This window comes from Dendropsophus ebraccatus, chromosome 7 (genome assembly GCF_027789765.1).
Source record: "Dendropsophus ebraccatus isolate aDenEbr1 chromosome 7, aDenEbr1.pat, whole genome shotgun sequence".
NCBI lineage: Eukaryota > Metazoa > Chordata > Amphibia > Anura > Hylidae > Dendropsophus > Dendropsophus ebraccatus.
The window spans coordinates 125,228,152-125,243,150 of NC_091460.1; the positions used below are offsets into that span (position 1 = coordinate 125,228,152).

General features: G+C 41.9%; 1 protein-coding gene across 2 annotated transcripts in view; it reads right to left on the reverse strand.

The window, feature by feature from the left end:
- PPP3CA (protein phosphatase 3 catalytic subunit alpha) overlaps positions 1–14,999 on the reverse strand; it is a 181,848-nt gene that overhangs the window by 13,139 nt on the left and 153,710 nt on the right. For both annotated transcript variants that reach the window (XM_069978377.1, XM_069978378.1), the window contains exons 8-11: positions 13,864–13,958; positions 11,038–11,163; positions 9,183–9,254; positions 3,811–3,895 (exon numbers count right to left, since the gene is read on the reverse strand). In XM_069978377.1, the coding sequence (XP_069834478.1) occupies positions 3,811–3,895; positions 9,183–9,254; positions 11,038–11,163; positions 13,864–13,958 (378 nt within the window). The remainder of the gene's footprint in view (positions 1–3,810; positions 3,896–9,182; positions 9,255–11,037; positions 11,164–13,863; positions 13,959–14,999) is intronic.

Sequence of the window (14,999 nt, forward strand, 5' to 3'; positions counted from 1 at the left end):
GACTTTTTTTTCCCCTCAAAAAACAGGAAACAGTCAGAAAGCAGGAAGTCCAGTGTTTCCCAGGCCATCTGAGCGCTCACAGAGAGAAGGCAGTCATGTGATTGATGGACACATTGAGCCGTGACTCTCTGTACTGGCCGGAATTCTTGTGTTTAGTCTGTTTATTTCAGTCAGAAAATCTCCCTATAGGAGACTGGACCTGGATTTCTGGTAAGTTCAGCTTTGTTTTACAGCATGATAACAAAAAACAACAACAAAAAAAAAAAGAATGTATATTGCAAACTTGTTTTATATCACATCTACTGTTGATTTAGATTTTGAAAGTTATAACAACATTTTAATTAAAAAAAGGTCCGTAAATACAATGTGCTACAGGATCAAATGCAGAGCTCCCGGCATCATAAGTCGCTGCAATCGCTGGATCGCTGCAAGTATGTAAAGCGTGTTCCTTAACCCGCCAAGGCCTGGTGAATACTTTACCCGTTCACGCTCCGGTCTGCTTCTGTGCCTCCCGGCTCACTGACATTCCGGACATTAGGGAGCCGGGAGGCACAGAAGCAGACCAGAGCGTGGACAGGTAAAATATTCACCAGGCCATGGCGGGTTAAGGAACATGGCGCTTTACATATTTGAAGCGAACCACTGACTTATGATGCCGGGAGCTCTGCATTCAATCCTGTAGCACACTGTCTGTATTTACGGACCGCGTGCGGAATATGTGACTGCACCCTTACACAATACCTATCCTAAAAGGTGATGTCTTGCATCAGTTCAACCCTTTAATGTATATAAATAGATAAATATTACTATATAAATAAATATATATATATATATATTACACATATATACACACACACAAAACACAACTTTTTGGATATATATATATATATATATATATATCCCAGCATAGGTTCTTACTTTATTTGCCACCAGTATAAATGTAAACGATGCGCCATCTCAAAATGTAATACCTACATATAGGTCTTGTGGATATAACCTGAAATAACCTCATGTCTTCTTAATGGCAGGCTTAATTTCCCTGTCTGGTTTTATAATATTCCAAAAGATGTAGTATGTTCCACAGGTCAGAAAATCCATGTTGGAACGGTTTTAAAATCAATTACAAATACCGCTAATGAAAGTTTTTATCTCCGATGTGCTGGAACAAGCTAACGCTGTGTCTGAAATGTAGGGTGTGAGGAGGGAATTTATTACTATAAAACTGTTGTTTTACCAGCAGCCCATCTATATAATGCGGGATTTCTAAGTGCACATACACAGCATTGAGGAGCAGCAGCTGAAAGCTGTGTTTACACCTGTGATGATTAGACCCCTGATCTTGGCTCTGCTCCCAGAATAAATTGGAACATAATGCCAAGCGAGACCAAGGACCTAAAATAATTACTTGAAAGAACAGCAAGGGAGGCTTGGAGGAAAGTGACAGATAATCTCGTCATGACCTCAAACTAAAATGCACAGGTTATTGCTTACAAGAGATCTCCTGTGCTGGAAGAATCTGCACAGCTTGCTGCAAAAACAACCTATACAGAGCAAAGTTTCAATGTAGTCACACACCCAATGGCAACGAACAGCAGACTGGGCCACCACGGGGCATGTAAGACCATGGCACCTGCTTGACTGCTATAATGTGTGCTGATGTGAATGGGTTTGTTAAAAGTAAAAAAAATTAACATTTTGCTACAAAAGAGACAACATGATGAACTTGCGGAAACTCACTTCCAAATATGTTTTAGGGCCCTATTACACGGAAAGATTATCATGCGAGAAATCGTTGGTCTGTTATTACGATCATTCGTATATTGATCGTAATTACGACCGTCATTCCAAGTCGTTAGGTCGTTCACAAAAGTGCTGTCATGCAATCGTTTATCAGAGAAGACGAAAAATCACTTTGTCTAATAAGACCCTTGGAGTATTCTGTAATGATACAGAAGAGCGGGGACATCTATTCATCTATTAGTTAACTAAAGCCCATAATAAGTTAGAAAAACACATCTCCGTTTCTCTTTGGTGGACCTAGCATTTCCATGCTTTAAGCCCCTTATTACATGGGGCAATTCCTGGGAGCAAGAGAGCGCCAGGTCAGGTCAGCACTTGCTTGCTCCTCCTTCCTCGCTATTACACGCGTAGGCAGCGAACAGGTAAGTGTGTGTGGGGGCATGCAGCTAGAGGGCTCCCCGGACGATCAGGGAGCCCATACAAGATAGCAGCGGTCTGCTGCCGCCGCTCCTGTTAGATGGTGCAACAGCAGAAGATCTTTGCTCTCCAAGTTGTTTGTCTTTCAACATGTTGAAAGACAATGATTAGTTTACAACGTTCATGTCGGCTGATCGTTGCGTTTCATTACAAAAATCGATTATCGGCCGAAATGGCCAATAATCGGCCAAGTACGGCCGATAATTGCTTTGTGTAATAGGGGCTTTACACAGACAAAACATTGGCCCAGATTTATCAACGTCTGTGACAGAAATCGGACACGTGTCTCTCAGAGCAATCACAGCTTAGCTTTCCTTCCTGAGAATGGACTGTGATTGGTCGCTATCTGTCTGAGACACAAGTGTGTGATTGATACAGCTGGGTCCATTGATATTAATGGGGACCATGTGAGGCTTTATTTCTCTTGTAGTGGTTCCCGCTCCTGCGACAAACTGTGCTGTGCTTATTTTTCGTGGACTCTTTAAACCAAAAATGTTGTCTAAAGAACACACTAATATACTGTGTTATATCTAGTGCAAGGTTTAAGGGGGGTCGTGCATGACACCATAGCTTTCCCTTTACATCAGAATTTTCAGAAGTTGAGAGGTGTTTAGCTGAAATCAGGGGAACTGTTTGGGAGCAGGTCTTACTAGCTGAAACTATGCTTCACCATTCATGACTACTAAATTTAACCTTGTGTGTAAGTATTCTAATAAGGTTAAAAATGAAATATTTAAGATGTACACTACAGTATCTAAAGTGTTACCATCATGTTAAAAAGTTTTTACATGTCAGTCAGTGGCAGGTTATAGTGTAGGTGCTTCAAGTGGCTGCCCAAGGCTCCTGAGGGGCCCACCATCCATATCTGACCTCACTGCAGCTGCAGGGTCCCACCGGTACATTCTCCAGTGAGTCCCTGAGTGATATGCAAGGTTTTAAAGGAATCAAGGTGAATTTTTATTACGCTGTATGCTGGGTTCAGTGGTGCCGGTGATCAGACCAACTTGGACTAAAAACAAAACTCGCCTCCCACACGCTCCCCCATTGCTGCAGGTCTCCAAGTGCTACTCTCCCCTGTTCTCTCCTCTGACACAGGCAGCATGTTACAGATGCTGTCTTCACAGGAAGTCCCGGAAGCATGTCAGCACTCCTGACAGGTGGTCGGGACTTCCGGGGCAGGCAGCATCTACCATATAGAGAGGGCACACTGATGCGAGTGGGGTCCCACGTCAGTGTACCTGTGCCCTGGGGAAGGGACCAAGGGAGCAGGTTGGGTGGATACAGCAGAATCCCCCATCCACCAGTAGTGCAAGTGTCAAGGCTTTTCTCTCCCCGTTTCTCTGCTTGTTGCTGCAGGCAGATTCCATGATAAGTCTATGGAGCCTGTTTCCTGCAGCGAGGAGAGAGAAGCACTCTCCCCACTTGCTCTATCACAGTACCCAGACCCTTCTTTTTAAATGACAGTAAAAATTTTAAATAATTATTAATTTTCGGCAAAGAAAAAAAAAAAGATGCAATACAAAAAGGTAGGAATAACTAACGTTTATATCAAACTGATTCTCTGTAAAATACGTAAAAGACGTGATTTCCCACCTCAGTACACTGAATACTCTTGCCATTTTCCCAATAGCACGAATCTTGTTTCTAATTACTTCCTTACGAGCTGCAGCTGTTGCTCCTGTAATTAATACAATTAAAACAAATGTCAATCAGAGCGATTCATATGCACTTGTGAAGATACAGTCTACGTATACACCGCATGTAAAATACTTCATTTTATAAGTGCAAGAGGAAATCTAAGTAATTCAGCCAAGCGGCACCCAAATTCCCTCGTTTTCCACACAGCTTAGGAAGATTCTGTTTACAAAGGAAAATTGGTTTGAGCAAATTATGTTATTTAGAGGTTGATGATATTACAAACTATGGATGCTAAAACGTACACTATGGGATCTGTTAGAAGTATGACATCGGAGAGGAAGACAGACATGACATAATACAGTCTGTGTAGCTAATGGCAAGGTAGTGCCCCCCCGCCCCCGCCATGTCTGATGAAGCTTAAAGGATCCATCCACAGATATTTTTTAGATTTTCCATCCATATTTGCCAGTAGAAAATCAGCAGAGGTAAATCCACACCAAATCATGCAGATTGCATCAGGGATTTGCCACCGCAAGGAGCTACTCCAATTTCTTATGTGTAACTTCTCCTGTATAGTCTGTTTTAACCCCTTAAGGTCAAAGCCTATTTTCGTTTTTGCGCTTTTGCTTATTCCATTTTAAGTTTAAAAGTCCATAGCGCTTGCATTTTTTCACCTAGAGACGTATATGAGCGCTTATTTTTTGCGAAACCAATTGTACTTTGCAATGACAGGCATTATTTTTCCATAACATATGCTGCGAAACTGGAAAAAAATCATTTGCGCTGTCAAATTGAAAAAAAAAACGAATTTGTTTTGATTTCGGGGAGTTTTGCATTTACGCCGTCCGTCCTATGGTAAAACTGACTTGTTATGCATGTTCCTCAAGTCGTTACGATTACTATGATATATAACATGTATAACTTATATTGTATCTGATGGCCTGTAAAAAATTCAAACCATTGTTAACAAATATACGTTCCTTAAAATCGCTCCATTCCCAGGCTTATAACGCTTTTATCCTTTGGTCTATGGGGCTGTGTGAGGTGTCAGTTTTCGTGCCATGATGTGTTCTTTCTATCGGTACCTTGATTGCGCATATACGACTTTTTGATCGTTTTTTATTACATTTTTTTCTGGATTTGATGCGACCAAAAATGCGCAATTTTGCACTTTGGAATTTTTTTGCGCTGGCGCCGTTTACCGTGCGAGATCAGGAATGTGATTAATTAATAGTTCAGGCGATTACGTGCGTGGCGATACTAAATATGTTTATTTCTTTGTTTATTTATTTATTTATATTTATACAATGGGAAAAGGGGGGTGATTTGGACTTTTATTAGGGGAGGGGATTTTTTATTAATAAAAACACTTTTTTACTTTTTTTTTTACTGTAACTAGAAGTCCCCCTGGGGGGCTTGTATATAGACAGCACTGATCTCTCATAGAGATCAATGCTGTGTATATACACAGTAAAGATCGATTAGATCGGTCATAGATTACTATGGCCTGCTGCAGGCCATAGCAATCTATTGCCGAGCCGGGATCAGCGTCATTCCGACGCTGAGGCCCGGCACGGGCAGAAGAACGGATCTCCCCCCCGCGATCTCATCGCGGGGGGGAGATCCGTCCCACTAGACACCAGGGACGTGAGGTCTGAAGCCTCTTAAGTGCAGCTGTCAGGTTTGACAGCTGCACTTAGAGGCTTAATTAGCCGGCGTGGCAACGGGACCCGCGCCGGCTAATAGAGGCACTGCCGGCGGGACCCCGCTCTGAACACCCCGAGCGGCACCATGACGTATCAGATACGTCATGGGTCGCTAAGGGGTTAAAGTGTAACTGTTGTTTTGTTTTGTTTTTGCAGAAATCAGTAGTATAAGCGATTTTAAGAAACTCTATAATAGGTTTTATTAGACAAAAAAGCCTTTTTCTGTACTCAAAAAGCAATTTCCCAGCCTCCCCCCTCACTTCTTATCTGTGCATTATCAGGCAAATCCGTCTTCATTACAGAGAAGCCAGGGAAGACGGGTTCTGCTGTGTCCATTATATCCTATGGAGGGGGGAGGGGCCGAGGGAGATGAGGGAGCAGGAAGAGGAGACATAAAAGTCATCTGTTTGGAGACTGTCTGGGCACCTAAAACGCTGGATTCAGGGGTCAGAAAGGTCAGTGCTTATCTAGGAACTTGCTGAGAGAAGATTGCAGGGTGTTGTGCTGTGAAGGACTGCTCTGTGCTTTCTCACTCCTCCTAGCCCCTCCCCTCTCCATAGAGCATAATGGGCACAAAAATCCTGCTTCTTCTAAAGTCAGGGGGGGAGCTAGGTAAACTGCTTTTTCAGTACAGAAGCAAACTATTTTGGTAAATAAAACCTAATGCAGAGTTTCTTAAAATCGCTTGTACTATAGATATTTATTGTTTTCAGAAAAATGACCCTGAAATGACAGTTACGCTTTAACAAACGCATGCAATGCCCATGAAATAATTCTGGATCCCTGAGGGTCCTATTAGATGGGCCGATGATGGCCTGTTAAAAAAATGTAAACAAGCAGCAATCTGCTAGATCGGCGCTCGTTTACTGAGCCTATTACAAGGCTTATTAGCGATGTCTGTGCAGCCCTTGTCCTAAACTGTTATACATAAACTCTCTACGCTCCCGGTTTTCTACTGCCCTCTGCTTCCTTCCTGGCACTGCGTGCTGCAGCTTCAGAGCAGCCTGTCAGCTCAGACAGGCTGCTCTGAAGCAACAAGCGCGGCACTGGGAAGGAAGCAGAGAACAGAAGATGGCCAGGAGCATGAAAAAGTAGAAAATATTGTAAACAATATTTAAACTATGTAAAGTTGTAATAATTGAGTCCCACTTGTCCACAATGAAGTTTGCCAGGGGTGTTGTACGATCCTGTAAAAGTTAAAACAAGAAGCCTAATGTTCAATGTTAAAGCACTAAAACAACAAGAGGGTGGTGAAGTCTAAAACAAATCTTCAGTACTGAACCTGTAAAAAAACAAAACTAACAATCCAAAATAAAAATAAAAAAAGCAATGTTAACTGTATATACGGGATGCATATATTAGTAGTAAATCACAACAAATGCATATCAATGGTAGTTATATATCTGTAGAACAAGCTGGTACGCAAGAATATGCAAAGCTTTGGTCTCTGAACGGGACGCACCATGATTGGAACTAAACAAAGCTGAAGCGGTTCTGACTATATAGGGTGCTGTTTGTTTGTTTTTTACATAATTTTGCAGTTTGCCTATGTCTGAAAGCAGTCTGAAGCATATGCTCACACACTGGCCACTCTGCAACCACATAATACCTTTTTTCTGTGCATAAATAAGATGGTCTTCTTATGAAAATCCAGAGGCAAACACATAAAAGAACAAATAAAGTTTGAAGGATGAAAAGAAAAAAAAAAAAAGAAAAGGGAAAGTGTAAAACAACTAATAAAATGAAAAAGTGTCTGTAAAATAAAGCAAAGAAACATAAGGATAGAAAACAAAGAATGAAACTCTGGGAAGCGACCGAGCAAACACAAACGGTGAGCGGGTTAGGTGATGAAAAGCACTCGACATGCCATTTCCATGACAAATGATGAAGTGATGAAAGCCTATCAAATCCATTGTTTTCAGTCTGAACTCAGTAAGAGCCATTGAGTAGCCGGTAAATGCCATTACCTGTGCATTCTTGCATTACCCATGTCTGCTAGCAAACCGCAATCTTTAAAGAGTGGGATGCTACCACCCAGTTGACTGTTTGGTGAAGGAGACTTCCATATAGATGGCAGTAATGTCTATGCACCCAAGCTGGTCAAATATTTAACAAACCTTCTTGCTTAGTGAAACTGGTAAAGACAAGGCGTATTGATATATATGCCCTGCAGGTTAACCTTTTTTTTTTTTTTCCTGATAACTTTAGAAAATGACTTTGCATTTGCTTCTAAACTTTTAACCTTGTGCGAGATATAGGTAGTGTACAACAGCTAAACGTTTGTAAAACATCTTTTCTGAGAAATCTAATAAGGAACGGCGTTCTACACGAAACTATTTTTTTGTGGTAAATAATTGGTTTCAAAGATAAAATGAGAAAAATATAGCATGTACAATACCTAACGCTGTAGATAAAAAAATAGAAGACTGTCGGCAGAAAAAGACCACTGGGTCCATCTAGTCTGTCTTAGGATAGATAAATGTATATCCCAGGCAGGTTTACATTCTGTTATTGTAGATTTACCAACCACATCTGCTGGAAGTTTGTTCCAAGCATCTACTACTCTTTCAGTAAAGTAATATTTTTTTTCACGTTGCTTCTGATTTTTTCCCCAACTAACCTCTCTGTGTCCTCTTGTTCTTGAGTTCAGTTTTTTACTAAAAACACTTCCCTCCTGAACTTTAATTAGTCCTATAACATACGTAAAGGTTTCGATCATGTCCCCCCTGTCCTTTCTTTCCTCCAGTCTATGCTGATTCAAATCCTTAAGTCTTTCCTGATATTTTTATGCCTGATACCCTAGATCACCATTTCTGTATAGCTTCCACGCCTCCCTGTTTTTGGTCGAGGGGCATCCACACTTTCCAGAATTACAGTCCATGCATGGAAGAAATTCAGAACTTCCTGCACCATCATTTATTATAATGCCGGGAGCTCAGAAACTGTTTATATCTTCACACTACTGTACTGACACAGCGCTACGGACCGTGCACAGAATGTGTGAGTGCCCCAATATTTTTCACTGTTTTCTTGTGCATTCTGGCTAATATGAGTGTGCACCTGTTGCTATAATATTTAGCCCTGAAATGGTACAACATAATATGCTGCAGATCCACTTTTGAAATCTAACTCTTCTGTCACAAGTCATGGGGGGCACATCTATTTGCTACTTTGAGTAAGTAATAGGCAGTGAAGGACAGATGGACATCAGTTAGCTGTAACACAATGTGGTACTGTCACGTTAGGTGACATAGGGGTGTGGTTGACAAGTTTCTTGCTATACTACTCCTATAGTTAGGACTGGAATTAGTGGGATTTAGTAGGTGTTGGTCGGTCTCAATGTACAGAGGAAAAAAAACACATGCTGGAAGAATAGGGAGAACATAATACAAAAAATAAATGTGATATTGTTACCCATTTTGTTATTCATTTAAGACAAGTTTCCATACAAGTAGCCGACACAAAAACATCAATTTCTTCCAAGTTATGTAAGGGAAGACCACACTGTAAAACCCATGCTGTAAATCAGACCAGGTCCTCATATGCTCACATCCACAGTACACAGGTTAAAAGGTACATCGTAGGGCATAAATGAGCCTTCAAAATCCAAATTGTACTTACCATCAGCATCTTCATCTGAGCATAGTTCATCGTCAGAGCAAATGCTGAGAACATTTACAAGCATCTCTGTCACTGTGGGGAAAAACAGACAGGATTTCCTTAATATGGACAAATCTAATTTTGTATACATAAATTCTTTGTTTTTCATTATCAATATATCTGTCCCTTATTAATACATATTAAATCATAGAACAATCATTTACATTTAAGAGTTAAAGGGAACCTGTCACCTGGGACGCAGGCGCAGAGCCTGCCCGACCCCACGGTGCAGCCCCGGATACTTACCCTTTCCTGCAAGTCCCACTCCTGGAACTAGTCCCAGGACGAAGATATCCCCGTTGGAAGCGGTGCGAGTGCGTACAGTGTAAAGTGTAGCTAATCTTTAAACAAACATCTGACAAGTCATAGAGACATGTCAAAATTTTGGATCAATGAAAGTTCCAGGTACTGAGGCGCCCATGATCAATAGAACGAAGGGGCCCTTTGTTCTAGAAATCGATGGGGGTCTTAGCACTGCTTTAAACTTTGGACATGAAACGTCAGACATTTACGTGCATTAGAGGCATCCGCCTTTTTATGTGGGAAAGATTGCCTTCTTGACACAGTCTTAGGCCTCATGTACAGAACATAGCATGTTTCTCCTTCATGATGCTTTCCAGAGGTAATCTTTCTTAGATGTTACTCTTCTAGAAAATAGTTCCAAACAGAATGCAGACTGCTGCCACCATACAGACTGGCCACCATTGCTATGAATAACAAGAAAAATGAGCTTCCACAAAAAGTTTTGTTTCCTCCAAACTACAAAGACTGCACAATGACACAATTAACTTTTCTTGGTGTCATATCTTTTTGCTTATTGTTTACCACATGAATTTGAAGCGACTCTGTACCGACAATCTGACCCCCCCAAACCGCTTGTACCTTCAGATAGCTGCTTTTAATCCAAGATCTGTCCTGGGGTCCGTTCGGCAGGTGATGCAGTTATTGTCCAAAAAAAAAAAAAAAACTTTTAAACTTGCAGCCCCGTGCCCAATGGCCATGGCTTAAAGAATCTGTGCCCTTACGTTGCACCACCCCTCCGTCCCTCCTCCCCACCCTCTTTATCATTAGGAATGCCACTGGAACATTTTCTCCTGTCTGAACATTGCACAGGTGCCTTAATGATCCAGCCCATGTTCAGTATTCACACAGCTGATGAATAGGAGACAATCTGCCTGGAGCATTCCTAATGATGAGGAGAGTGGAGAGGAGGGACAGAGAGGGTGTGCCAGCCTAATGCATAGACATTCTAAGCCCCGGACGTTGGGCACGAGGCTGCCAGTTTAAAGTGTTTTTTTAGGACAATAACTGCATCACCTGCCGAACGGACCCCAGGACAGATCTTGGATTAAAAGCAGCTATCCGAAGGTATAAGTGGTTGGGGGGCAGATTGTGGGTACAAGTAGAAGTCCGGCAAAATGAAAAGAAAATCATCTACTGACAGGGGTGTGTGGAAACATAATAAAAAATGTATACTTACCCATCCCTGTGCCCCTGTCTTACCGATCTGTGAGAGTCGCCGGCCTCCTGCTATAGTCACTGACTGACTGAGCCGGCAATGCATCAGCCAGGTTGCCCAAGCAGGAGCCACGCTGGCACGTACCAGAAAGCCGGGAGAAAATTACATCCAGTGGCGCTACAAGGCCATGGAGACGGGTAAGTATACATTCTTTATTTATTATGTTGCCGCACCCCCCTAGCTGCAGGTGATTTTTCATTTTCATCGGAATTCTCCTTTAATAAACAACTCCCTCACGGCTGAAATAAAAGAATAGAAATAAAAATTCTTGAAATGTGACCTTTAACCCATACAAACCTTTCTCTCCAACAAATGGTAAGGACCAAGTGAAGACATCCATGAAATTTGGAAGCCAGTATGGATGAGGAGAACAGTTGAACTGTCTGATATTCATGACGTTGTTCTCATACTTCAATACTGCAGCTGCAACAAGAGAGACAAACATAGAAAGTCACTCCGCTATGAAGGACATAGAATCCGCTCATTATCCACAACCTGTGAATGCTAGAAAATCACGCAGACTTTGCTTCTCCAATTTGTGTTTTAGGTTATCTGAAGCAAGTGCAATACCGAGGACCAATCACCCGCTAAAGACTGACACTGCATGCTGAACAGCCCGGCCAAGATGAAATGGGAAAATTCAACATGAACCTTGATGAAAACGGCTCCAGAGTAAAAATTTATTATAAGATATAATGGCCTACTGGCACCTGCCTGGCTTGAAAAGTTATTAAGATGACATTTTAAATACACTAAAAATGCTTACTTGGCAACATCTGGGGCTCCTTGACAGGCTGCAGGTAATTTCTAGTTACAGTGCCAAGAATAAATGAGGAAACTTAAGTCCTTCTTTTAGACTAGTAAAGGAAAATGTACATTCGCTTTAAGTATTACCTATGTATAGAACAGTGCGGGCGCAGGGAAGCCGGTGCCGCGGTCCTTTTTTTTTTCACCACGAACCGGCTCCAGTGTATGGCGCTGTTCTATTTACAGGTATTGGGCCGGGGATGAAGCACTGGAGGCAGGCCGGCCCGCCCCCAGTGGGAGGAACCCATACTAAATTGGTAGTATGGCAAGCCCAAGCCTGACCATAGTTTTGGCAAGTCAAACTGAAAGCATCATAGGAACCTACAGTATAATATTAGACCTGTGGTCAGGCTGAGACTCCTGTCTGTATTATACTTGTCGGAAACCAGCTTAAGGCTAGGTTCACACTAGGGGCGTAACTACCACTGTAGCAGCCATAGCGGCTGCTATGGGGCCTGCTGCATCAGGGGGTCCCATGGCTTGCTCCTGCACTACACTGGGCCCTCTTAGCTGTCATTATCTGCAGCCCCTGGTGGCCGAGCAGGTCTCCCGGGTTCTGCAAATGTCCCTTTACCTGAAAGTACTCCTTACGAGTGCTTGCAGTTATGGCTTCTCAACGGCTTAGTGGTTAGTCAGGAGGGGGTCCCAATCAAACGTTTGCTATGGGGCCCAGCCATTTATAGTTATGTCCCTGGTTTATACACAGTAATTTGGGCTACTCACTATATTATACAGGCCAAGTCATATTCTGCTGACTCAAGGTCATGTTAATTTGCTGAGAGTGACAGGAGCGCAGGCGTGCTAACCTTCTCATAGACAGGCTATGACACACTGAGGCAGCATTTACTCAGTGTGAACGTACCCTAATGAGCATCACTCCCAGTCTTCGTTACAATGTTACAAACAGAGGGGTCCACCATAAACTGCCATTGTTAAGCATAGACTGTCTTCTGGGTCAATCCTACATTTTCAGGGTAAGTAGAGTCTGTTCTTAACAACATATGTTTTCCTCCACAGACCACTATTCTGTTTCGCTATCCATCTTAAAATAGCTTTGCCTATTATTAATAAAAGTTAGAAGATTAGTGGGATCAGCATAGCTCAAGATGCCCCCATATTGCAGCATAGCTCAAGATGCACCATTATTTATAGAAGTTGTCTCTGCATTAAAACGTCAACATATATCTCAAACCCATTTTAGTCCTTGGCTATCCCCATATCCTTCATTAAATAAACACGCTTGATCTAACATATCTATTAATTCCTGCTTAAGACTGTCAGAATGTAATCTAGTCGCCATGACTTTTTAGGCAGAGCTCGCAAGCCACAAAGGTCACATTGTGCTCTGCAGAAACAGGGTTTTTGGTTAATTGTAGCAAAGGTCACATATGAAAAAGAAAAAGTATCTAGAGATAGAGTAGACTTATAGAGTTAGATCTGATCCCTCCTTTCCTAAAACGACAGTCAATCACTTTATAGTCCAAGAGGTGTAAGATCGGAGTCACAATTGTTACGCACTGCTGAGACACGGATTTTAATTAGTCTTCAGACAAAGGTCTGGCTCATCTTAAACGTGTGTTCTCATCTGCTGAGAATTCAACATGTTCAGTTTCTATTGAGATCTTAAATCTTAAAAAACAACAATACATAAAAACAATCATAATAGAGAATGGGGGGGGGACAAAGAGGAAACGGGAAAAGAAAGCGGTGGGGTTTGTAAGTGCTATAATAGCAACATGATAGAAATTATCATAAATCCCTGACGCAGCACTGAATCCTATATTGCAGAATACAGTAAAGGAAAAGAGATAACACTTAACATATCCTTTATTGACTCAGCATAAACAATTAAAGCTATATTGTAGGTTTAATACACAGCAACAACGTCGAGGATACAGAGGCAATAATACTGTCTGTCCCGGATCCAGCTTAATAAGTAAAATACAAGAGCTGAACACATATGTTGTGGCTACAGTCTGCTGAGAATTCGGCTCTTCTCCACTTACTTCGCGGTTCGGGGGGGGGGGGACAAGGACAGAGTGCTGAATCAGCTCAGCATTGCTGTGTCTCCCACTGAGGTTACATGTTTCTCCAGGGACACTCCAAGCACTGGAGACCTGCAAAGCCTTTGCAGAAATGCTTTTTTTTTTTTGCATTCCCTATCACATAACAAAAATTTAGATGATGGGACTACCCCTTTAAAAAAACAGAACCAAATTGAATTTCACTTATCTCAATGTCATGTCTGATGAATCCAAGAAAAATTGTCATAGTGCTGTTAAAGTGCTTTAATGTTACAACAAAGCGATGGCTTACCTTTATTATTGTATACATCTAGGTAATTTGGTGCTGAAAATATTGTGATTAAGGAAGGGAAGCCTGTTGTTTGGCTTTTCCTGTACATGCGATACCTGCAAATAGAGAAAAAAATAAATAAAAAGAACAGGGAATATATATTCTTTCCCGACACCCCTTCAAACTACTGGCATTGTGGCGGAGACAAGGGTATTGTGCGACACATTCTTGGCCCATACATCCTAACCCCCCCCTCCCCCCATTCTTTTTTCTCTGTCTTATTCTTCCACTCCTACACCCCCTTCCTTACCCACTCATACTCTTTCCTAATGTTTTAATTGTCTTAAAAGGAGAAGTTGTGTGAACATTTTTATTAAAGTATTGTAATATCCCCCAAAAGTTATACAAATCACCAATATACACTTATTACAGGAAATGCTTATAAAGTGCTTTTTTCCCTGTACTTACTACTGCATCAAAGCTTTACTTCCTGGATAACATGGTGATGTCACTTCCTGGATAACATGGTGATGTCACGACCCGACTCCCAGAGCTGTGCGGGCTGTGGCTGCTTGAGAGGATGATGGCAGGGGGACACAGGGCACTGGAGGGACACTGAGCATCCCCCTGCCATCATCCTCTCCAGCAGCCACAGCCCGCACAGCTCTGGGAGACGGGTCGTGACATCACCATATTATCCAGGAAGTGACATCACCATGTTATTCAGGAAGTGAAGCCTTGATGCAGTAGTAAGTGCAGGGAAAAAAGCACTTTATGTGCATTTCCTGTCATAAGCGTATATTGGTCCTTTGTTTAACTTTTGGGGGGCAATACAATACTTTGATAAAAATTTTCGCTGGACTTCTCCTTTAACTATGATATCCTTCTGTCAGCTTATCTTGCCTATTTGTTTGTTGCACCTGCCGGTTAGGTGCCTAGTTGCACAACTTTTTTCATTAAGCCAGAGTGAAGATCCACCGTGGTTAATGAAAGATTATGCGACACCCTGTACTATGCCCATGTTGTACTCAAATGGCTTTTATGTTATTTACTTTTGGAGAGATTGTTTGGCTTGGCACAGATCCCCAGTCAATGTTCTAAGACTCCTAGATAGAGTGAGACACTGACTTGAAGGGACATCTCTTTGCCTAAGAGAT